Source organism: Paralichthys olivaceus, chromosome 1 (assembly GCF_024713975.1).
Source record: "Paralichthys olivaceus isolate ysfri-2021 chromosome 1, ASM2471397v2, whole genome shotgun sequence".
Classification (NCBI taxonomy): Eukaryota; Metazoa; Chordata; class Actinopteri; order Pleuronectiformes; family Paralichthyidae; genus Paralichthys; species Paralichthys olivaceus.
In genome coordinates this window covers 19,554,664-19,579,551 of record NC_091093.1, presented here as the reverse complement: position 1 = coordinate 19,579,551, position 24,888 = coordinate 19,554,664, and the positions used below count along the sequence as shown (strand labels likewise).

Genomic DNA, 24,888 nt, shown 5'->3' with positions numbered 1-24,888 from the left:
AATACCAATTACAACCAGCCTCACTTCACTCCTCACTGATTCTATTTAAGAAAGACAATCCTTTGTGGGTACTGATATAGAAACAGCTATATTTAAAGCTGCTGTATTTACTGAGAGAGTGATTGTGTGTAAACAGTGTTTGGATGTTACAGACAAGAAGATACAGATGAAACCGGGTTTGTCATTAGGCTCATCCAACTTGAACTTTCTGTCACAGATGTTTCATTTAATAAGATCCCAGAACACAAACAGCTTTCCTGCTGTACTTGTGCTCCAGGCAGAAAATACTAATTACATATTTATATAGTGCAGGTGTCAGAGACTCAGACTCAGTTTCTACATTTCCCAAATTTCTTAAAGCTATGTCTCTTACAGGGTCACTTTATATAGATTGTGTACCTCTGAATTGAAGAGGGGCCGGCACAGTGGTTAAGTGGGAGCGTTTACATGTTCTCCTTGTGTCCGTATGGGCAGACTGGGGTTTAGGTTAACTGGAGATTTTAAATTGTCCATATGTGTGACTGTGAAGGGTTGTTTGTCTCTGTATGTCGACCCTGTGATTTGCTGGCAGCCTGTTCAAAGTGTAATGTCAGTCGACCCCCAACCCCCACGACCCACAATGTGGTATGGATGGATGGATGAATTGAAGAGCACGGACACTTGTACTCTGCAGCACCGCAAAGCTGACATTCAGACCAAGGTGTCAAGCAAACCACAGCTATTTTCTACAGTATTACTACAGTAAATATGTATATATCAGGGACTTTCTAAATGGGGCCGTCCTGTTTTTACTGAATCTGCTCTTTGGCTATAGAATTTGTATAATGCCACTGTCATTGATTGATTGATTTATGTCTGACAGGTTTCAGTTTACAGCAGAGGTGGCTGATAATCAGCTTAAGCATGTTGACATTCAAATGAACACGTTTTATGATTTCATTCTTTTTGCTTTTCAGCTCAATGAAGCACATGTAAATATTTATCATATATTAGACATATGTAAGTGTTCTAACTGCTAACTGTTCCATGTATACTAAGTTCATGGTGCGAGGAAGAATTTTATGTGACACACAATTTTATTTGGATGAAATCTGATTTGGATGTAACATTTGCAGGTGTTGCACCACAGTGGGTCTATATTTTGAATTATAGTAAGTCCAGGACCCTTGTTCTTATCCTCTTCATCAATCAGTTTTCCTTTTTCCCATTGTTTTACACCAACATGGTGTCTGGATATGATATTGATCTGTTGCTCAAATGTTGCTTTACTGTACAGTTCTGTCTCTTTTTTACCTTCCCTCAAGCAGTTGGTTGAGACAGTGACCTTCAGCTGAAAATAGATTCTGCGAAATGGTTGTGTCGTTCTTGACAGGCAGAATCTGGATGGATCAGATTACTCCTGTTTTATCTTTGGAAAAAGATGGATTATTACTATGACGGGGACAGAAAACACCAAACTCCTGTACTGTGTCGAAGGGAAAGGCTTTGTCAAGTTAGACAGACTTCCTGTCTTTGTGTTGAAAAGCACCTGCTGGCTGAAGATTATATTCAGAGGGATAATTCTTATTTACATTATACTGTGGTTGAGGCCATTTGTACTTTTTTCCATTAAAGAAACAGTCAAATTATCATCAAGAGTGATGAGCTTTAAACATATGTGCTCTTAAGCCATTTTTACTGCAGCATCCAATTCCTGCTGTTTGACAAACACAACCTGCTGCTTGTTGCAATTCTCTTTCAACCATTGCACCATGTTGCAGTGCAGGGAATGAAAACAGTGAATGAACAGGCTGAAAGCATTTCAAGGTCAAGAGAAGAGCAAATTGCTCTTTTGCGTCATCATAGAAATGATAATAAATGTAATACATAGTAATAAAACATAATATGAAATACAAATAAGGTAATGGCAAGAGTGAAGCTATGAGCGAGCATGATTGATTAATGTTCCTCTCTCTCTCTTTCTGACACACACACACACACATGGAACATTATTAACACTTCATTTTCCTACAACAGACGCACGTAGACACAACCTTGCCTTGAAGCATGAACCATTAATCCGGTGAAGATGGCAGCAGTGCACATGCTTACAGCATCTTTAACAGCGCATGCAGTAATACTGAATCTGATATAAGGATTCATGGCAATGCAATTGTAAATGGGATGTTGGTGAGGTAGCGAGTCCTGTAGGGTGATTTATGTTGACCATTTGTCATTATCAGTAGGTCCTTGTATCATGTTTAAAGCGTGTACAGCTATTATGTCTGTGCATCTGTCTTGTCTCCCCGCTGGTGAGGAGGCCTGTCCGTTCACTTGAGGAAAAAACGATTTATAAACGAGCTGTGTTGTCAATATCACATCCACAGTAACTTATCACAAGGCCTGTGACAGTTAGACAATACAGACTGTCTACTCCTGTCAGGGGCCTACAAATAGTCAGAGGTTAAAGTGGACTGAATAAAAATGAAGGAAACAAAGAGGAGATTGAGAGAGCTGTACAGTGGACAGTTGTGTTGAAAGGAAGCTTTCCATCAGGACTTGCAATATTTAACCTGCAATGAATGAATACATAAAGAGCTGCAGACCTGGAGTGTGCCCTGTGCGATGATATACATTCTCTAGAATGAGTCAGTCACTGTCCAGACAGCTTTGAGCAGGTTGTCCAGTCAGAGCTGGAGCAGGAGTCAGAGCAGAAACAGAGCAGATGAGATGCCCGGGCTGGGATGGGGACCTGCTGCTGCAGCTGCCTGCCCCTCGGTCAGGGGTCTGACTCGGCTGATCATGAAACAGAGCTGGTGTCTGAGCTGGAGCCCTCCAGTTTGGAGGAGGAGAAGCAGATTGAGACAAGGTAACACTGGTTTAATGGTATTACCATAGGGTATTACACAGTTACATTTAAGTTATTGCTTTGTGTGAAATAGAGGTTTTTATACACCAGATTTACTTTAATAATGTACAGTAAATGTAGCTGGCATGAAACAAACAGATGATTGAAGTCCTAACATTTTAAAACAAAACTTTTGTCATTTACCATTTTTCATGTTAAAGATAGAAGCTCTGAATCTGAGTAATTCTTCACAGCGTCCCTGGAGGAAAGAAAGAGTTTGTATGCCCTCCCTCTGATTGAATTCAGATGACAGTTTTTTCTGCCGCATTCTGTCAGAGCCTGAGTGCAACTGGAGCCACTGCAGAGAGGAGCAGGTCCCACACTGTTCTCCACTCACCACACAGAGACAGGGAGAGAAAAAATTATTAGTTTAAAGCCGCAAAGGTGGAAGATTGATGTTGTATGGAAAGAGAAAGTCTTTCTAGTGAGCATATCTAAGATCCAGCATTTTCACATGAAGCATCCTTCTCTATTTTGTTCAATAGATTGCAGTGATTTGTGTAAAAGGGATGAGATATATGAAGGCAATTTAAATGTGAGAAACTCATTTCACCAGTGGAAGATCTAATACAGGATATCGTGTTAGTGTTTGTTTTTCTGCAAGCACAGAAAATCTGCATTTTGATAAAAAAAACGCTTGGGTTAGGTACTGCATGAAAAGTATGTAACTTACTTATAACCTCCATTGCTGTTTATTTTTTCAGGACGATTATGCAAAAAGCACTGAACTGATTTCTTAAAACTTGGTAGGATGGGACATGGGCCAAGGAAGAACCGATTAAAACCAATCATAGACGAGGACAAATGGGTAATTCCAGGAGTTTAGCATTTCTCTCTATAACATTGCATTTTTTAACATTTTCACACTGATTAAAATGAAGGTCTATAATTTGGTACAGCTTGATTGAATTGAAGGGGACTGTTGGGCCTTGGCAGTGGTACGCGCTCTATTATTGCCATTCTAGTTCTACCATATAACTTCCACTGGGCGCTATCACCTTCATGCTACATGTACATGTACATGTTAAATTGTTATTGTATGAAAACACTAAAGTTGCTTTAATAATAAATTGTGTCTGTGATCAGGATCAAATGACTATGTTTAAGGTATCAGTGACAATCTAGAGAGATAAACCTCTGCAGTGCTCTTACCTCTATTGTGTGTTTAACATTATTCAAGTCATTGTTAGTGAAGCTACTGAGAAAGTATACTGGACTTACATGCATCAAGTTTTCAGAAACACATCCAAAATTGTTTTTCCTTTTCTTTAGTTTTCTACGAGGGGATAATATGTCCGTGTTGTTCCACTGTGTGGCCCAGATATACTTAATTAAAATATGATATATTAGTTACTACAGTGCATTCATTCAGCTTATACATGCACACAAGAAACTGGGCTATTGTGAGAAATCAGGTTAAGACAGGAAATGAGGGGGGAAAAATCTAAGAAAACAACTTTTAAGCACAAGATGACCTTGAAGCAACTGCACTCCATGGTCCTGTGAGAACAGGAAATAGTTTCATGTCCTGATTGTAAAGAAAAAGAGAAATAAGTCTGTCCACCAGTTCTCTGCACTCAGATATTTTACAACTTGGCACCTTGAATCTCGATACAGATTTGTCTTCTTTATCTTACAGTAAGAGAATAATCACAAGATTTCTTGCAATAAAAATAATCCTTCGTGGTTTACTTTACATATATTGCTTGTCTGAATAACACTTCACTGTAGATTTTGTGTACAAGCCCTGAAGAGTGTTTCTCATTGTGGATTACTTGATTAAATATTGCTGTTTTTGTTTAATAGAATATTGAGTGTGAAAAGATGAATGAAAAGGACCATCTGGCCGCTGCTGGCGAGAGCAGATCTAGGAGGTTAGGCCAATTTCACTCACTGCAGCATTTATTGAACACATTGACCACACAGCTGTGTGAGTTCTTGTGAAGCAATCCACTTTAATTTGCTTTAGTGCAGAGATGCAAGGCTATATTTTTTTATTCATGATCTGATTTAATCTCCTTTTCACTATTATAAATCTGTGAGATAATTTAAGATCCTCGTGAGCAGTCATCACCTCTGATCCTAATTTACTTAATGAGATAAAGCTCCGATTCTGCAGCAAAGCTTTAGTGATGATTTTGACAGTGTTTTTTATATTGTGGGGTTTTTCTCATGATGATGTCCATCCTTATCTATTGAGACGTGGTGGAGTGTGTGTATGTGCTGTGTGATTGTCAAGTGCTGTTCCTAATGTAGCCACTAGATAATGCTGTTGAGTCTTTGTCTTTTTGATGCAGTTTCAAATTTGCTTCTATTTTTAATATATATATTTTTAACAAGACAGGTAATGCATGAGTTTTTGTGGTACACAAACTTTTAACCCCACAACATAAGTTTGGTAAACAACACCCAGGATGACACAGTTGAAGTAAGCCATAGAGTGAGGTATAAATGCTGACCTGGCCGTCTACACATCCAGCTAAACCACTGTCACTCAGCCCTCTGCTCTTATCTATATGTCTGTCTGTGGATTATTGAACGGGCACTGCAGCAGCCTGAGCCTGCCTCTCAGCTACAGTCTGCTCTCCGTCCTGCATCCCCTCTCCCTGGCTGACTGGGACGTGATGTGATAACTTGGGGTAGAGACTGAGGGCTCTGGTTGCAGTCAGACACCAATGTCAGCACTTTGTGTTGACTGTGTGAACACATCTCACAGCTCGTCTGTGGTCACCATAAAGAGCGGTGGCTTCACAGTTTCTCAACATGTTAAGGCACTTTTTTCCTTCTGTCTAAATTCTCTGTAGGGACCAAACTATGGAGTGTTATCGTTTTATTCCTCCATGGAGAAGAGAAGTAGAGCTGTGTAGTGTAAGTGCTGGGAGTTTAACTGAGTGATGGAGAGTAGAGAGAGAAAGCTGAAACAGCAGATATACTCCTATCTGATACACTGTGCACTCAGTTGAAACAGGCTCAGTTAATATACGTTTGGAGAACAGAGAAGGACCCTCCTTATTGGTCGTCTTCAGAATATGGACAATTTTGGACATATGAGACTTTTGAACGGCTTTTCACATCTGGTAAGTAACAATATAGCAACATTTACATTTGACAAAGAGGACAAATCACTAATGTTTGCCCTTACAGCAACTTCTGGATCATCACCTATCTACTTTAAATCAGTTGTACATGCTTATGCTACTTCTGGCATCACTATCCTTACACAAAACACAATCACAGTACAAAAGTTTGGTAGTTCATATGATTCCTAATGGTGGAATGAGCTATATATGTTACCAGAGAGGTCTCTCTATCTTTATAAACATATCACTTTCATCTGCCAGTTAATGTACAGTAAATGTATATTGTTAATGTTTTCTCTTGGGAAAACAATTAGACTGGCCTGTTTTACAAGCAGACTGCTTTGGATTTACAAGCAGTTTTTGGTTCTATTATCCATTCAAACATTCTAAACACTATATTATTTTTAAATTTTTTCTACACATATTTTATAGCATTATAATTTATAAATGGATCATATTTTGAGTAAAAGTACTTGGTTACTTTCTACCACTAAGGGTAGTTGAGTTTTTAGCAATGATCAAACATTCACTTGAACCTGGATTTTATTTTGGTAGCCAAAGGTCAAGGTCACAGTGGCCTCACAAAGTATGTTTATGTTTTTCTTGAACAGGATATCTTCAGATCAGCTTAAGGTCTTAAGTTTTCAAATTTGGAACAAACATTCACTTGGACTCAAAGATCAACTGATTAGAATTTGGTGCTTGGAGGTGAAATGTCAAGGTCACAGTGACATTCCTGAGAATATGATTTATTAGGACTACCCATATGGAATTTCATTACATCTGGTACAATTCACTTGGACTCACTGATTCAATTTTGGTGTTCAAAAGTCAAGGTCACGATGATCTTAAAAACAGGTTTTTGGCCTCTTGAATGTGATATGTCAGAGTGCTTGAGAGAATTTCTTTAGGTTTGAATAGTTGTCACTTGGACTAAGATTTCCAGAAACTGCTTTGGTTGGCAGAGGCATAATAAAATTAATGTCTTTTATTCATAAACCTTGAAACAGACCTGTTTTCTAGTTCAGTTGTTTGCTAATGTAGGGTAGGTGTAGGCATTTGTATGAGGTTCATGCTGGAGATTTTCCACGTGGTGTGATGAATTACTTTGATACAGGGCTAATGCACAATTCATTTGACCATTGGTGGTGGTTAGACCAAGAGACACGTCAGCCTGGAATCATCTCCACAGCACTGAATAGGTCTTTACTCGCAGTGCGAGTGCCTGCGACTCCTGGGGTATGCTAATGAGATGTGAAGGAGAGTGGAGATGGATGAGAAGAGCAGCAGAGGATAAAACTCAGGGGACGAGGGCAACAGCAGCTGGATGCATTACCTGCATGTTTGTGTGTGTGTGTATGTATGCAGGTGCTGTCAGTTTAATCTGTAAACTGACTTCTGGAGTCCTTCAGTGCTATAGAAAACATTTTTCACCTGGACCCCCACTCTCTTTATTAGCTGATAGGAGGCATTTGTAGCATGGCACAGTCATCTGTCTCCTTAGCTGTTGGGTTGTAGCCCAGTCATCACTTCCATTTCTCATAATGGCTCCCAAACTCGCGCTCTCTTCTCTTCAGCTGATCTGGTTGTTGTCTCAGCGTTTCCTATTTAAACAGTTTACATTCACCCTGCATAGTAAAATTAATAAATACATATATTGATATTTACATATGTATGCAATGTGTACTGTAACAGAGATTTAGCTGACAGATTATCCCTGTGTAAAATAATATAATATCCTTAGAGGTCATCTCTGCACTCAGGTACATAGCTTCAATTTAAAAAATGTCCACTTGATACAAATGGTACTAAATGAATTGCACACTAACTGCAAACAATATAATACAATGATCTGCACATATTTAATACAGTGATACAATGATGAATAAAATAATGTGTAATGTTTAGGTTTTAGTGCACTTTCTCTCATTTTCCTCAAATCACTCCCTCATCTTTTTCTCCTACTCACTATTGTAATTCCCCTTCCTTCCTTCCTTCCTCCTCATTCTCCTTCTCCCCCTTCTTGCTGTGCATGCTGTGTATTGCCTGCATGACTGCAGAGGGGATGGAGCAGAGAGGGCGTCCAGTTCAGGGAAGAGCTCCGATGGCAGAGCTGTGCTGAGGAATGCATGCATTAGAAGAGAGCGGACGAGACGTGAGGAGAGAAAGGGTAGCACTACATAGAGAATATGATGACATGGGTTATGTCTTAGCTTTGTAGCTGTGGTTTCAATTTGTGTATTGGGGCCTCTACATGATGTAGTGGTTAGTAGTGGTTAGGGTTGGTTGCTTTAATGACTCCCATCACAAGCCAGTGGAGAGAGGACAGTTCAGTGATTGCAGGTATTTTTAGCTCCACCTTAGCAGCCCTGCACCAGAGAGGCGGGAAGGAGGATGTTTTGAATGAAGCCACAGTGCTCGGCGAAGGACGTCAGCAACAGCAGCAATACCAGCTGAGACGAGTACACACACACACACACACACCCACACACACACACCAACACAGGCACCACTGAGAGGAGCACAGCACGGCACAGCAAATCACAGACCTGCAGCAAACATGCTGGGCCAACAAGGACAGTCAACCGTACACATCCCTTACAAGAGGCAGTCAGTGTATCGGGCGACTCTCAGGTGTGTATCCCAGCCCATCTCTCAACACATATGTGGGACTCTATTGCTACGTAGCTCGTCAGGAGGTGTGTCTGGCAGAGCTCTCCTGCAGCTGCAGGACATAAAGTGTTTCGGGTGCATGCCGTTGAGTGTTTCAAGTAGATGTGCAGGCAGGTGAATTTACGTGCTTAAGTGTCTGTCTTTTGTGTTTTTGTGGCTGTTTTGCCTTTGGCTTGTCTTCACGTTGTAATGGATAGAGATGCATCGGTCCACCTTTTTCAGTTCTGATCAGATTCTGATACTTGACTTTGGATATCTGCTGATACTGAAACTAATTTTGATAACCACAGCTCTTTATTCCTGAATATATTATTATTGTTATTTTTATGCTCATTATATGACCATTATTATTGTTGCTGGTATCATGTGGAAGGTTTCATAAGGCTGTAGTAAGCCACACAACACTTCTTCTAAAAAGTGTAAAAAATATGGGATAATGTAATAATAATATAGGAAGAGTAGAATTGCTTTAAGGGTTAGGGTAAGGTTGTGGGCTTAAAATTTAATTATTACATATTTATTATTCCTAAAAACATCAGATTATGGAATATGGATCAGTACGTGAATCAGTGACATCAACCCAATATCCAATATATAAAGTACGTCAGTATGAGCACTGTAGTATCGATACAGATACTGGATCAGATTTGTCGGAACTCTACTACTAGAGCAGTCGTTAGAGAGATGAAAAGACAGAGAGGGAGAGAAAGCGAGAGAGAGAGAGACTCACTGCAGTGCCTCATGATCATTGGTCACTGCTTTGTTAATGTCAGCAGAACTGTGATCTCTCAGGCTGTTTATTATACACATTGTTAATGTGGGATGTCTGCACAGGTTAAGACAGTACAGGATGTTTGATGCAGTCCCCCCTCCTCTCAATGAGCCACAGATACATCTCCTGCAGGAATGTACATGTTTGACATGAGTTTGTCTCTTAATTCTTAGAACAGCTGCTGTTAGGGCCCAGCCCACACACACACTGACTTGTTTACAGAGTCAGGCTCACATACAATGTCACATCTGTTCATAGTATACTTTTCCATGCACTGGTGTACTACTTTGTTCTCTGTCTGCTGAGAATGCGAGTAGTTTGTATCTCTGTCTGCTGTGAGCTCTTTAGATTGTTATATTAGCACTTACAGCAAATGAACTGAAAATGTCTGCTTAAAATTTCCTCAAAATTTTTGGGGAAATCCAGGAATTAACTTTGTCACTTTCTACTGAGTTTTGACAGGAAACCATGCCATAGATCCAACCATCCACAGATCCACACAAAGGATATCAAGCTTATTATCATTCTGTCAGAGTCTCGATGTCAGTTGCAGCGATAAGGTTACTCAGGCTATTTATCATTCGTGCATGTGCTCCCTCAGCAGTCAGCCCACCTGCTGTGCTCTCAGCCAAGAGGCAATGGGCTGTACACATTAGACCACAGAAAAATTCACCTATGAACAGTAGATAACATTTTGGCCAACAATCAATATTACTGTCATTGCAGGACATAGCTACATGTATAATTCAGGTTAAACATCAATGAGCTTCTTGTTAGTTGACCAGTTCTGTGTGTTGATCTCTTTCAAGTGGATTATGTAATGTGACTATTGCTTGGTATGGTTTTACTCAGGGTGTTGGATAACATCTGATTTGATGTTCAGTTCCCTAAGTCATGCCCAGGAATGTTGAGTACAAACCAGTCACACCCAATCCAGCTCATCCTCTATTCATCCCTCGACCACAGGCTGAAATGTGCCCAAACACCACAGCATGTCATTTTATGCTTATGTAGTCTTTTTTACATGCAGCTTTGAATGGCTGGACCACTCAGTCTGAAAAAAATATGCATCTTAATTAGGTGCAGGGGACAGAATACACACGGATTGAGGGAATTTGGTATCGGAGAGAGGAAGTGACCTCTCCTTAACTACAGCCATTCTGCACATTTCCAGGGAGAGCTAATACTTCTAAGAAGAGACGTAATGATATCTAACAGAAGGTTGAAATATTTGAAAAGGGAGTACATTCTCTGTGTATTGAGACAGTGACCTTTTAAATTCTCCTAGGTTGAAATTTAGAGCAGCCACAGTGAGTGGGATAGACATTCCAGGGTGGGAACTGTTCTGGTGAAATCTCGATTCTGCTGGCCAATTTAGAGTTTTAGAGCTGAGCACCAGATGTGGCTGACTGTCTTCTACTGATGTCTGACTTCATAAGCCTACTATGTCTACACGAGCTCTCCCCACGCTAAATATAGGCGTTAAATTCAGTTACCTTCTGCCAGCCAAGTGGAACCTCACCTAATTTATCTAATCCATCTGTTTAATTTCCCTCATGATACAATGATATTATTCATGCATTCTAGATTAATCAAAAAGGACAGATGGGAGTGGGTTTAATTATTGATCTAGTATAATTATATAAATATAATTTTTGCAACATTTCGTGTCATGTTAAAGTAACAATTATTTGATATCTTAACATGCAACTGAGTGATCGTGACTTTCATGTTATTTCTGTATTGAACATGAAACGTTTCAGTCACTCATAAGAGGTCACCTCACAAATCTTAATCTTTGAGTCCAAATGACAATCGGTCAAAATTTGAAGAAATTCCTTGAAGGCAAACTTGAGATATAATGTTCAAGAGAAAACAACATGTTTTGTGAGATCGTGTAATTTTGACATTTGACCATGGAAATCTTTTCAGGTAATTTATAGTTAAATTTTTGGGGTAAATTTGAAAGGAATATCTTCAGGCATTCTTAAAATAGCTCATGCAGGAGGCAAAATAGGGGTTTGGCCTTGACCACTAACTTCTAATTAGGTCACTGTGACCTTGACCTTTGATTACCTAAATCAAATCACTTCATTTTTAAGGCTGATTAAACGTTTGTACCAAATTTGTAGATATTCCCTCAAGATTTCCCTGTGATGGGAAAGCCATAATCAAACTATAATGTATCAAGACAATGTAAAAAATCTGTTTGTGTTTCAGTGGACTTGATATGTTTTTCTGGGCCACTTTAGCAGTGTGTGCATGTTGTTCAGTACAGTCATGGAGATGCTGTGTTGTCTAAACCCTGTGTATCACAGTAATGTAACTCCCCTGTGGGAGTTTGTACAGCAGCAGCTCTTGCTCTGTGTGCTGTGTGTCTGCTCAGATTCTGTAATGAGAACTGCAGGAGAGAACTGGTGCACACACACACACTGTTCATATGTCCTGCAAAGACTGTACTGCGTGTGAAGGAGAAGATATTCACTTGTCTCGATGAAAGTCAGAAATTTCTTTGTTTACCTTAGCTGACACTGAGGCAAACATTGCTGTAAAGATGGGTCTGCTGCAGTAAAGCATATTGCGCTATTCAAGCTCGGACACCCTCAGGACCAAGATTCTCTGCAGCAAAATCTCTCAGACTAATCAGATTGGTCTCAGAGAGTACCCTCCATATGTATGCCCAAGTATGATGACAGCCTCATTTTCGAACAAAATCTATAAGATCATTATTCTTTATTGTAGATTTTTTAGCTGCTGGCTAATTTGATACATTACTACACTGACGTCTTGCTGATAGCAGTGTGTGTGTGTGTGGTGGTGGTGGGGGTAATAGGAAAAGGGTGTTTAGCAGTGGGATGACATTGATGCCTCTGCTTGTATCAGGGCTTTAGACTGAAACTGATTGTTGGAGGATCCCGTGGCTGTTGATCTGCTCCTGTGTTTTTGGACAAAAGCACTGGCAAGTGACACAGCTTTAATGAAATGGCTTTTGGAAAACAGGGATTAGCCTGGTTCAGATAATGTAATCCCTGAAGATACGATGAAATTCAACCACACCTGTCCCATTTCGCTTATGAGGAGCATATGGTAAAGCAGATGACAACAGGAAGATACTGTTCATTAATATACTGCCATGGGCAATATCATATATGTATTATTAGGTCAATTTATTACATAACCATAATACTATTACATGAAAAGAAGCGATGTATGAAAACAACAAATATGTTTGAGAATATTGATTAACATCCAGCTCCTATAGGTGTGTTTTCCTAAAAGCATGGTAATGATTGCAAAAACTACAAATATGTATTTATATCACAAGTAGCTGCTCTATCATGCTCATCTGTTTGCTGAGCTCATTAGACAATTTCCCAACTACTGTTTTGTACTATGTATTGAAAACATTTTAGAACCTACACCCACGTATTTAATGCCATCAAAACTATCTCACTTGTTTATCTACCCACCTTGTCACCCAGCATTTGAACATGTCTGCTTACCAGACGAGTTCCACTAATTCCTAAATTCTGTCTCTGTCTTTGCAAGCATAGTACTAGGGCTGCAACATATTAGTCATTAAGTAATTGCAGAAGTCACTCATTACATTTTTGTTTATAATTAACAGCAAAAGGTGAACCAGAGTTTATGAGTCTCTGCTATTTTTAGCCACGACCGTCTGTTTCAATGTTTTTCGTGATGTTTGATGTTTCAGGATTATGAGGATCAGAGATCAGACAGATAATCTGACCACAAACATATGCAATTTGTGTGTGTGTGTGTAATCAGGGGAATGTGTGTATGGTATGACAGATTGTCTTATTTTAGCAGAATCAGACATAGTCATGCTGAAGATTATTCATTTGGTTCAGTAAAACCTCTGGGAGCAGGCAGCTCCTCTGAGATGCTTGGAGTCAGTTTAGCTAATGAGAACTGCTGCTGTGTGGGACTTGCATTGAGAATCTGCAGGTAGGACTGTGTTTGTTTCTTTTTAAAACTTAAAACATTCAATGTGTTACACTGATACACTAGGGATCAGCACTGACTCACATACATCAGCCCCTCTGCTGCATAGAGACCTCTGATGAAGCGAAGGCCTTTATCTTGGTCCTGCTTATTTGGCCTCATGATTAGTAACAATTGTCTTAAACACCAAAAAAGAAAGGCTTATGTTAAGATTCTTGATTTTTTTACTTGTAAATGACAACTGACAGTGATTTATTGTTTTATTCTCAGGCTGTGCTGCAGAATTAGTACTGCATTCAGAAGAAGCTGCCTCAGTGTAAATTCTCTGTTAAGCAATAACCTGCAGCATAAGTAGGCAGTTCACATGGGTGCACATGCAGCTCCATTAGGAAGGGAGACTCAGTTTTATCATAGGAAGGATGCTGTGACAGGTCTGACGTGATGTGAATGAAAATCAATGACACGTGCAGTGAAGGAAAATATGATGTTTTGCTGCTACCTCTCCGCTCCCTTTTTTCTTATCACCTCTCCAGATTTTGACAATGGGCCAGACTTTGCTATTACGGTTAACTTGAGGTTTTTTACACCAATTCATGATATCACTCCATGTTGCAAATACATTTGAATAACATGAGAAAACTTTAAAGTAATCCTGGAACATTTCAGCAGTTGCTTTCTACACCCACATATTTTTGAATATATTATATTATATTTTGGAATTTGAAATAAACATATCTTCCTATGAAACTTTTTCTATTTTGTTGTATTTTTTACCTCTTGAACCATCATTTAAAATATCCTTTCATTCCTCCTGAAAGTCAAATTCTTTTTTGAATTTACTTTTGTACATCCTATGCAGTAGATTACAATACATTCATTGTCAATGTGATATCTGCTGTGCTGCTCTGTGTTCTGGTTGAAAGTATATGTTGACTGTCTGACCTGGGAGGAAATCAATCCTGGTCAGTCTGCATCCAGAATGGCTCATTGCTGCTATTATACACTGTTTCGTATTGTTTTGGTCTGTGAGTTACTCAGATGGAAGCTTGTGGATGAGGACAATGTTTGAGTAGATGGTGTGAGGGACCACCTGATCGTATCTTCTTTCTTTGATATTGTTCAGGGCCTTAAGCTCTTTAATATTCTTAATTTTTTATTCAGCTTACTGTGCGATGATCGTTTTGCTAGTTAAGCCTCCTACACATGGGGTGGAGCTCCCTGAGGGGATTTAAGGGTGAGTCAGTAAAATTCAAATGAGTTACTACAGAAGCATCTTTCTGGGGGATGTGATGAAACTTTAGTTTCCAGATGTTCAGATTTTAGCTATTGGTGAAAATTTCTGCCAATTGAACAGATAATCCAACAGTATTAATAATACTTGTTTTTCATTTTCAGATTTTATTACAGTGCAGCATCTTGGTAGTTTTGATTTGTTTAGATACAGATAACAGGACTGCCTGGGATTTTTCAGCTTTAGAAAAGCTGTATTTCACATCCCCTCCTGTCCTACATTGCACAGCTAAGCAGTTAGCTGTGTTTGGCTCTGCAATGTGGGTTGGACTTAGCTGCTGAGACACAGTATATATAGACGCAGCACAGTAGCTTTCATGCACTAATGCTTTACTCCAGTTTTCGTTAGCCACAGGCAATAGTGTGTGCAGTCTCAGGGTGTAAAAGAAGCAATGAGCGGAATCGAAAGGTTCGTTCTGTTTGATGATTCATTTTGTGCCTCAGACAAGTCTCACTTCATTAAACTGCCAAACAAAGACTCAGAGCTCATCAGAAAAACTGACTGAAGACGATTCCAGCATCATATCACATATTCACTATTACACTCTTTAAATAGAATGAAGATGCAGTGCAATGAGCTTGGTTACCTGCCCATTACCACATTATGTCACTTAGTGAAGAGCTGTGTCAGTGTGGGACAGGCGAGGCCAGAAACTGTTTTTGGACGAGTTGGAAAATAATTGCATTCCTTTTAATAAGGGTTCACTGCAGATTGATCATCCAGGCGGCTGTGTTCGCTGGCAGTTGCTGTCCATGCTTCATTACCTCAAGGAAGAAATGTTTTCGTCCCTGTCCATCAGTTTGTTCATCCGTCAGCATGATTACGCAAAGACTACTCAACAGATTTTGATGAAACTTGGTGGAAGGTTAGGATAAGAAAGAAGCCATTCATTTTAACATGGATCCAAGATTTTTTTGCGAGAAATGTTAATTTGTTGATCTTGATGAGTCAGGCATATGTAGGGGACTCATATCTATGAGTTTAAAGGGACTGTTGCTGCGCCTTGGTGGAGGAGCTCTGCTTTCCCTGGAGTGATTATATACATTTGTAGCTTTTCTGCTGATATACATCTGCCTCAAAGATCAGACAGTATAGACAGAGAATTTCTGTGAGAGACTTGATACTCTATGCACGACACAATCAGGATAATCAGCAGAGGCACTGAAAGAAGACTTCAAAGAAGAAAAAAAATGCTTATCTGCACCTACTTTTCCCTAAATGTTCTGATTAGACAGTGTTCTTGAAGAGCACTTAGCATATTTCAGATTTTTTTTTTAACAAAGTAGCATTTTTATCAAATAACTAAATTTATGATTGAATCCTCTTCATGCTTTTGCTTCGTCACAGTATAGTGCAGTGCTGCAGCCTGGCAGACACTGTGGACAGAACAAGAGGAGGTGCAGCTGATCCTGTTGTCCTGCTGAGTGCTGACTCTTTGTTTTCACTTTGTAGCCATGCATACGCTGTGATGACCTACCTGTGCGTCTCTCATGGCCAAATTCCTCCTCGTAGTGTGTCACTTATCTACATCTTCCTCTGACCTGCAGTAGTTGAATTTGCTATTTATAGCACTCATTGAGCCTCCGGGGAACAGAGGTCATCACGTTACTTCTCATTAACCTGTGATTTCCTGTGGCAAAGATTGACTCTGTACTGTGGGGGTTGTCAGTGTGTTTGTGTCTGTGTTGCAGAATGTCAGTAAACATTGGGAATAACTGGAGAGAAAACAGGGCTCAGCTGTTGTCCTTTTTTGGCTCTCTTTATTAAATATTTTTTTATCAGTAGATAAACACAAGCATGTAAAAGTAAGGGCTACAGCTCAGACAAGCAGCACACGTTGTGCACTGTCTATCATCTTCTTTACCTTGTCAGGTATGTGATGCTTTTGCTGATTGTCTGTTTTTCTCTTGGTGAGAGATAATTGCTTTGCAAAAACTTGGCTACTGCAGGTTGTCAGTGCCCCACGAAGGAATTTGCAAAGCTAGATCAAAGCAGCTATGCTGCTGTGATGTTTAGAAACAAACAAGGTAGGGTGTCTGTGTATAAAAGACATGAGGTTATCTGATTTATTCTAATTGTAGTGCTGCAACAGAGAGGATCATCCCACTCCCTCTTATTGAAAACATTTACATTAACCTTTTTCACAAATTTCATCAGGTGTATAGACATCCGGTGGGGATTAAAATAAGATATTCTCTCCATTTGGTTTTTCTAATCTTATTTTGTTTTGGCCATGCAGACACAATACATCAATACCTGTGTAGAAAATCCTAGTTCTAATATAAAGTTTTAGTGTAACAATATCAGACATCTTACAGCCTTTTCCCTGCTTGTTTTCCCCATAACACACACTCACACATTCACACACCTCAGACTGATGATCTGTAATAGCACAAATGAAGAGACGAAACAAAGATGACCACTGGTTTCCCTGGATCATCATTATTCAGTGAGTAAGATGCAGGATAAATCTGTGCTATTGGATATTAAAGCTGCAGGGTCCCTTCATTGATTCATTGCAAAGAGTAATGCTCGCTCCACAAAACTTCCTAACTTTTTTCATTGTTGCAGCATCCCTGTCGGTATATTGATTCCTTAGATAAGTGCTTTTGGAAGTCATTTTATTGTCATGGTTGGAGGCGTTATAAAACCACAATTTCTTTGATGAATTACTTCTAATAACCCTTTATAAATATTTATCAGTCAGCTATATTCGTGCCAATAGAGCAAAAGAATTGCTGACATGTATGTATCTCTTGCTGAAGCTATTTTCTCTCTTGCTGCAGGCTGTTGCTGTAAGAATTTCAGTTTATGAAAAGTTTATAAACCAAGACTTAACCTTATTATGTACAGAACAGTTTTACAGGCTTTTGGTTCTTTGTGAAGTCTGTGTTTGTACAATGGAGCCTCTATCAGTCTTTCTTTGGAGTTTGAGAAATAGAAATTCCAATTGAGCAGGAATGAAATGAGACGTAAATGAAAGGCAACAACTTCTTTTGGCAGAAGATTTTTAAATCCGCACCAGAAAGTTAAATAATCAGTGTTTTCACTCAGAGCAGTGGTTCTGTTTCAGAGTCAGATTGGAGCGTTAGAAGTGTTTTCTTGCATCCTAATTCTTTAGTATTGGCCCACACAGGCCTTTCTTGTATTCACTGAGACATATTCAGCTGTTGCCTCGCTTATGTTTTGGAACAGCATGGCCTAAAGGACCATTGTGACTGTACTGAAATGTGCTGTGTAAGAAATGTGTGTGTGCTGAATGTTAATAATGTGACAGCTCTTTCACTTTCTGCCAAACCCTCTGTCTGATTGGTTTGGACACTGGCAAACCTTTGCACTTGTCTCTGATCTGCATTGGGCCTGTTTGAGCCTGTTTGTGATTCTCTCTGCTTCTGCTTGAGTGGTTTGCTGGATGACTGCGAGCTCCATATAAGCACAGCACAGAGCAGCTGTTTTCCTGTGTTATTGATGCTGTTTTAGAGTAATGTACATGCATGCATAGTTGTAGCTGCAGCTGTAGAGTTGTAATCAATGTGCAATAGTGTCAAATTCACTCTGAGTTTCTGCAGCTGTAGACAATAACAATGATGGTGATAGTAGTAAGCGAGTGCAGTAACAGGGAAAGGCCGGTGTGAAGTGAATGACAGTGAAATCTCCCAATAACTCCATGTAGAGGCTGACGAGATCATTCTGAGTAAATGTCAGGGAGAGACGCAGAGTGAGGCTGCTGCAGTGCTCTGCAATGAAACTGATAAAGGTCAGTCAACATGTGCAAATCCTGCTGCAGAATGCTTATCTCCTTAATGGCTCGCTGTGCCTGGATGTACTGTTCACAAACCACTGTTATTGAGGCTCGGTTAATTTTGCCTGCTCGGCTCGTGATGCTGCAGGGTGTGTCTGGGAGTCAGTAATATCTCCCTCCCTCTACTTAATGTCCTGTCACACTCCACCACACAGAAACAGCCTGTGCAGGCTGTCTTACACACAGACATGGCTGCCATCACTGAACTTCAGTGTTGGTTCATGGGAATTCCATTTGACCTGACATTTTAATTCTATAGAAGACTATTTTCATCACACAAATAATGTGCTGGTATTCGTCATAGCTAATTGAATTGTTCTGGAAATTAATTCAGCCGTCAGACTAAATGAAATGGTTGTTGTTGTGTGTTCTCTGGTTATTGGTGGAATATGTACAACATTGATTGTATTTTATTTCAATCAAAGCTGCAATGTACTTTAGGCATTGTTGACTCTTACGCCACACTGGTTTTAGGGATTTGTTTCTGTTCCTCTGCTGTGATGATCACATTTTCATCCGTATTAATTGATCATCTCATAATTTAACCCATTGTTTCTTTTAAAATTAAAAAATAGAGGGATGTTGCACACCTTACAAAAATAACCACTCCCACTATAGCTTGGATTTAAACAGGGAAATAAATGAGAAAGTTTACATATAATCAGTTTATTAAAGACATTGAACAAACAATATCCATAATTAAATGTAATTAGTGCCAGTTCAAATATATTCTTCTCTTTAGTTAAACTAGAGTCCAAAGAGTAAACACAAAGCCCTGAAGTTGCTGCTATATTAGCTTGGAATATTTACCACAGGCCTTCAGTATCTTGGTACCACCTGCTCCCGCTTGCATTCCTCAGGATTAGTTTCAATTCCCTCTTAGCTCAGAGCAGTGCATCAAAAAGTAGACACCGATGACCCTGAGCTGCCCTTGAAGAGGTGATCTATTTTTAAAGTTTTTAAAAGTATTTTAATCCTGAATTGTTGTATATCTGTCCCACTCAACACTCAGTCTGACATGTGTTTAATATTAATCTTGTTTTAAAGTATTTGAGTAGTTTAAAGAATCCCCGACAACATAGCAGACGTTTAGATAAAGATGTAAATGCTGCAGGTGTTTAAGAGACTTCCTTACATATTGTTTTTATGCAAAGTTAAAAAGTGAAAATGGAGCAACGAAGAGGTAAAAGGAGGTCATTACACTGATTGAGAAAAAGCTAAATTGCCAACATGCCCTCTTCTTTATCTCTGTAGTTGCAATGCTGCCACTCAGAGGATACCGGTGGCATACCTCTGTTACAAACACCAACCAAAATACTTCTAAACTATCACAGCTTATTATTATATTATTATAGGGATTCTAACAATGAAGCAACAAACCTCAAGGAACTGGCTGTTATTTAACCAATTAAAGAGACCCCTCATTTTTCTCGTGGCTGCATTGATGACTGAGTGACAGTTTATGTTGAACAGCAGCTATGTAATTTATTTCCTGGAAAGAGGTGATTCTATTCTGAGAAAAAGAGAGTAAGAGCTGGAGAGAAGGAAGTTTAAAATGGAAAGGGAGGAGGATCTGATAAGCAACAGAGGTATTCCCCTGATGGGAGGGAGTTAGATCTCCACCATCCACTCTGCTAGTGTGGGATGAAACTCTCACACATCACTGAGGATAAAACTGAGAAACTACTGTCCTCTTATCGCTGGCTCCTCTTTTTACTCTGCTCCTCGCGGGTTGCCAGCTGCTACGAGAGACCCACTCTGTATCTCCCACCTCTTCCGATAATGCAGAGGAGAGGATTTCCATGACCTGCGGCACCACAGTGAGTTCTAACAGCTGATTCACGATGATTCACTTTCTCTCAGCAGGTGAGACTGTCTCCACTGTGTGTGTGATAGAGCGGAGCATGAGAACTGTACTGGTAGGGAGTGCTCAGGTTTACAGGAGTTTTCTGTTTCTCCTGATGGGAGATTTTTTCTAAGGGACAGTCAGTCGTGTAAACAGATACAAGTGTTGAGACTGTAAGCAGATGGTGCGATTCCTGTCTGTGATGGATAGTGTGCAGCAGTTTGGAGCCTCAGTGTGTTGCTATGGTTGTGGAAAAGAGAGAGGGAGATGGGTGTTCAAGCTACAGAGCCTTATTGCCCCCGGTGTCCCTGCTGCCAAGATTTAGCCCCTGTGTCGGTCAGGGATTACACCGAGCCTCTTGTTTGTTTTAAAACAACAGTGGTATGGTGTGCCAGCTCTGATGTTGCAGCATTCGAAGAGAGAGAGAGAGAGAGCATGTACACATTGTTTGAGCTGCAGTGCTGCTGTTTCTATACATTTATTATAAGAAGCTTTGGCTGAAATCCAAACCATGTTGCCATTTCCTTCTCAGGTTAATCCCTGTTCACAGCTGAGTTTTCCTTCTTTACATCACACTCAGCGTTGTTGAAATCCTCGAGTTGCTGCTGTTGATTCTCTGCATAAGAATAAAAGTTGGGTCGAAAAAAATCCTTGTTTTTACTTCATAATCGGAGTGTCACCTCTTTACTGAGTTAGGACTGATCTCTTGTTTACGCTGATGTGACAACACTTCTGCTGTACATGTTAACATTGAGAGACGCCCTCCTGAGGCTCTCTGCAAGGAGAGATGCCGGTCATTCTTTTCTCTTCTTTATCTGTCCTAATGGAAGCAGGAACTCCACTTGACCTGATGTTTAGTTTTTCAAAGACCATGGGCATACTAGTGAGGTGTTTTTGGAATTCAATTATTCTTGAATCTTAAACTGAGTAACATAGATAAAGTTCAGTACTATTACAAAAAAGACGGAGATGTTTTGTTACTTGTTTCATCTTTGGGATGAATTTTGGAAGGCTTATTAATCACTAAATATGTCTACTTTAGAGCCAAGGGGCTCTGTAAAGTTGTTATGAGCCACACACATTTAACTCTTTTGCATGTTATGAAAACCTCGACTTTATTACAATCACACTTAATTTGAACATACACAGAAACTGTTGATTTCTTTTAGTTATATACAAATGTATATGTGGAGTTTGTCTGCTTTAGAGGTTGAAATCAAGTAATACATTTTTACTACATCTGTGTTTTACACCATAAACAATTTATTGATAAGAGCAGATGTGATTGTGTTAAAGATCGACTGCATTCAAATCTATGTGCAAAACAAAGCTTAATCTGGGTTAGAATTGAAGTTGTACTGATCAGATCTGAACACAAAGAAAATAATTTACATGATGACGATACAAAATGAATCCTGAGTCACTTCACAGAATCAGACGTTAAATTCTGGCAACTGCTTCTGACTTTTTGTTTCTCCACAACATAATCCAGAAAGCAGAGTGCTAACTCATCTGAACTAGAGTTCATTTCCCACTTTGGGACACTGTTGTCACAAGCGCTGATGGAAGTGTTCTGCAAACAAATAGACCAACTGTGCTGCAGTGTTCTTACACTAACTGGGGATGCTGCATTTTCCGTGACAAATAGTTCAGAAGTAATGCGGCTAAAACAAAAGCCTAAAGAATGCACATTCCTAATTAACAGGGGGAGGCTTGTGCAGTGCTGAATTTGTTCAATGCAGCTCAGCAATTTATGAATCACATGCAGGAACCATCCTGAACAAACCTGCGTACATCTCCATGTATGTGTGCATATGTGATCAAAACATTCATACATGAGAAAATGTAATGTTTTGTTTATATTTGATGTCAGGTAGTTTGTGTGTGCAGGATTGCTCAGCATCATTCCTCATCAGTACGCCCCTGAACTTTTCTGAAATGTCAAATCATAAATCTTTCCTGCCGGCTCAGTTTGTGCCCCCTCCCTTTGCTGCATGGTGATGCAACGAGGCATCACGATCAGTTTGTATATGTTTCTGCACCTTTGGTGCTGAAACTGTGCAGCTGTCCTTTCACCCCTTACTGCTATATATGTACTGTATATTTACCCTTGGAACACTTTAAGTGAGGGTTGTCTACACATGTTTATCTCAGCTATTTGCTTATCTGTACCTGTGTGTGTGTATATATATAAATATATATATATATATATATATATATATATATATATATAAATATATATATATATATATATATATATATATATACAGTATATATATATATATATATATATATATATATATATAAATATATATATATATATATATATATATATATATACAGTATATATATATATATACACACACACATCCTAATAGTGAATAAACTGCACATCCCAAAGACTCCATTGCAGCAGTGGGCTTTTGTGTAAAAAGTGAGAAGATTAAAAGTCCAACAGAGTGAGTGACTGGATCTTGAACTTCTATGACAGATGATTCAGCATTGGATAAATAAATCAGTGATTAGAAATTGATTTTCTTTCTATATATAAAAATCATCCAAGTGAAGTATGAGACAGAAAGTCAGTTTTATATGTTTGGTTGTATTTGTGTTTTCTTTTTATTGAGTTTATGGTTAAACAATGTCGGCATTGCGTTTACCCCCAAAAATCCATATTGGTCCGACTCTATCATATGTAAATATACAATGGACAACAACAAATACAAACCAGTCATGGCACAATGTGTCAGTCCACTAGCACCAGCACCACTTGTCTGTTTCTTATTCTGTGCTTTGACAGTAACATGCATTTATGCTCTAGTTAAAGCAATAAATGGCCCCATCTAATTGAAATCAATAGAGCCTGGTGAGCCGGCTGAAGCAGAGTGCTGAGCTCTACGTTTTGTGTCAAAGAATATGAGCTGTGCTTCCTGACCTGGCTGTAGTGCTACCATAGATTTCTTTTTACTATTGACTGAGGCATCATTGGGAACTTTGTTTTGTTTGTAACTTCAATCAGCAGCCAAATTCAAAAATATCAAAACATGGAGGTAGCAGGACTATGATTAATGACAAGAGTCTCAATTCATTTTCTCCCCTGGTGCTGTTTTCTCTCTATCTCCCTGTCTCCTGCAGCCACAACCTGAGGATGACATCGTTTCGGCATCCTGTCACCGGACAGATTTCCCCTGAAAACACAGAATACACACTCCAAGACAGGTGAGTGGCTCTTTTCTCTTCACGTGCGTCAGACGTATGCCACATGCTTAAATGATCAGAGGGGTCACTTCAATGTCATGCAGTGGGAGCTCAGATATAGACCCACTGATATGTTGTGAGGGCGGAAATTGCAGTAAGAAAAGAATAAAAACTCGACTTTCAACTAACACATCTGGAGTCATGAGCCTGTCTCATCAATCATTCGGTTTATGTTAATGTTGGCTGTATTACGGCTGTGGTTTGAGTTTATTAAAGTCCATCTGAGCTGATTCTCTCAGTATTGTTGAAGTCATAAAAGGACGAAGCTGAATGTTCTTCAGACTTTATCACTGATAGTGTTTCCGCAAGACTTCTATGTGTTTTTGAAGTAGACGCCTCATTGACATACCAATCATATATTAAATACCAGCATGTCACTGAATTTAGAAGTGAGTACTTGAATAGCAATGTTGCTTTTTCCTTTACTACAGTATGTACTTGCTGTGACATGGGCGTCTGATTTATCATCATTCTTTTATATTGTCGTGTGAATCTCATCCTTCGGAGCCATCAAAGCTGTTTGGCAGGTTTAGAGCACGATATAAAGCAGCAGGTGTCTGATCGTATTTAAGCTGCTGGTTGTAAGACGACCACACATAGCAAAGATTCCACTGAAGGCAGAAGCGTGTTGAGCGACCTCTGCATTCTCACAAATTAAAAGCTGTTTTGTTGAGGCAATGCAAAACTGATTGTGATTCATCTACACCCTCCTTCTGTCAATCATTTCCTCAAACCCCACATTATCCCTGGTTTTCACAAATAACAAAATGACTTAGTTACTTTGACATGCTAGTCCTAAGCTCATGTTATAGTAAGAATAGCATCAGTGTAATGCCCCTACCACAACAACATGAGAAGGATGTCAAGTAGTGGGTGAGACAAGGTTAAGAAACCCAGTCATAGCACACACAGCATATTAAAATGTCTTCTTACAGTACTTCATGAATACTCCAGCTTTGTTCTGTGCTTAACATTAATCTTCAGCAATCAAAGAGAAGCTTTGTGCATGAAGCAACAATATCGCAACCAAAATCAATAAACTGTTCTGAACAACGCCCAAGACAGTTACCCACAAAAATATGCAGACGTGTTTCACCTCCTCGTCCTGGCCAATATTTTTAAAACAGTCTGGATTGTGGTGCGTGACACATGCAATGCACGTCATATGCACAAGAAGAACAGCAAGGGCAGTTGTGCCTGTGTACTTAAAGATGAGATGCACATAGCGAAAGAGATATCAAGTGAGTTAATGCTGAATCCTGCCTGTGTGCAGAGGGCTATAAAAACTTTATGGATTTCTTTTATTTTTTATT

The 24,888-nt window shown here is 39.4% G+C and overlaps 1 protein-coding gene across 22 annotated transcripts in view; it reads left to right on the top strand.

Annotated features, from left to right (window-relative positions):
• Window positions 1-24,888, top strand: part of plekha7b (pleckstrin homology domain containing, family A member 7b) — a 62,851-nt gene that overhangs the window by 8,109 nt on the left and 29,854 nt on the right. For 19 of the 22 annotated variants that reach the window (XM_069524501.1, XM_069524540.1, XM_069524506.1 and 16 more), the window contains one exon: window positions 23,453-23,536. In XM_069524501.1, the coding sequence (XP_069380602.1) occupies window positions 23,453-23,536 (84 nt within the window). Of the gene's footprint in view, window positions 1-2,650; window positions 2,849-8,467; window positions 8,602-20,204; window positions 20,292-23,452; window positions 23,537-24,888 lie in introns of those variants that run through there. The other 3 variants (XM_069524518.1, XM_069524545.1, XM_069524571.1) reach the window with 3 other exon arrangements.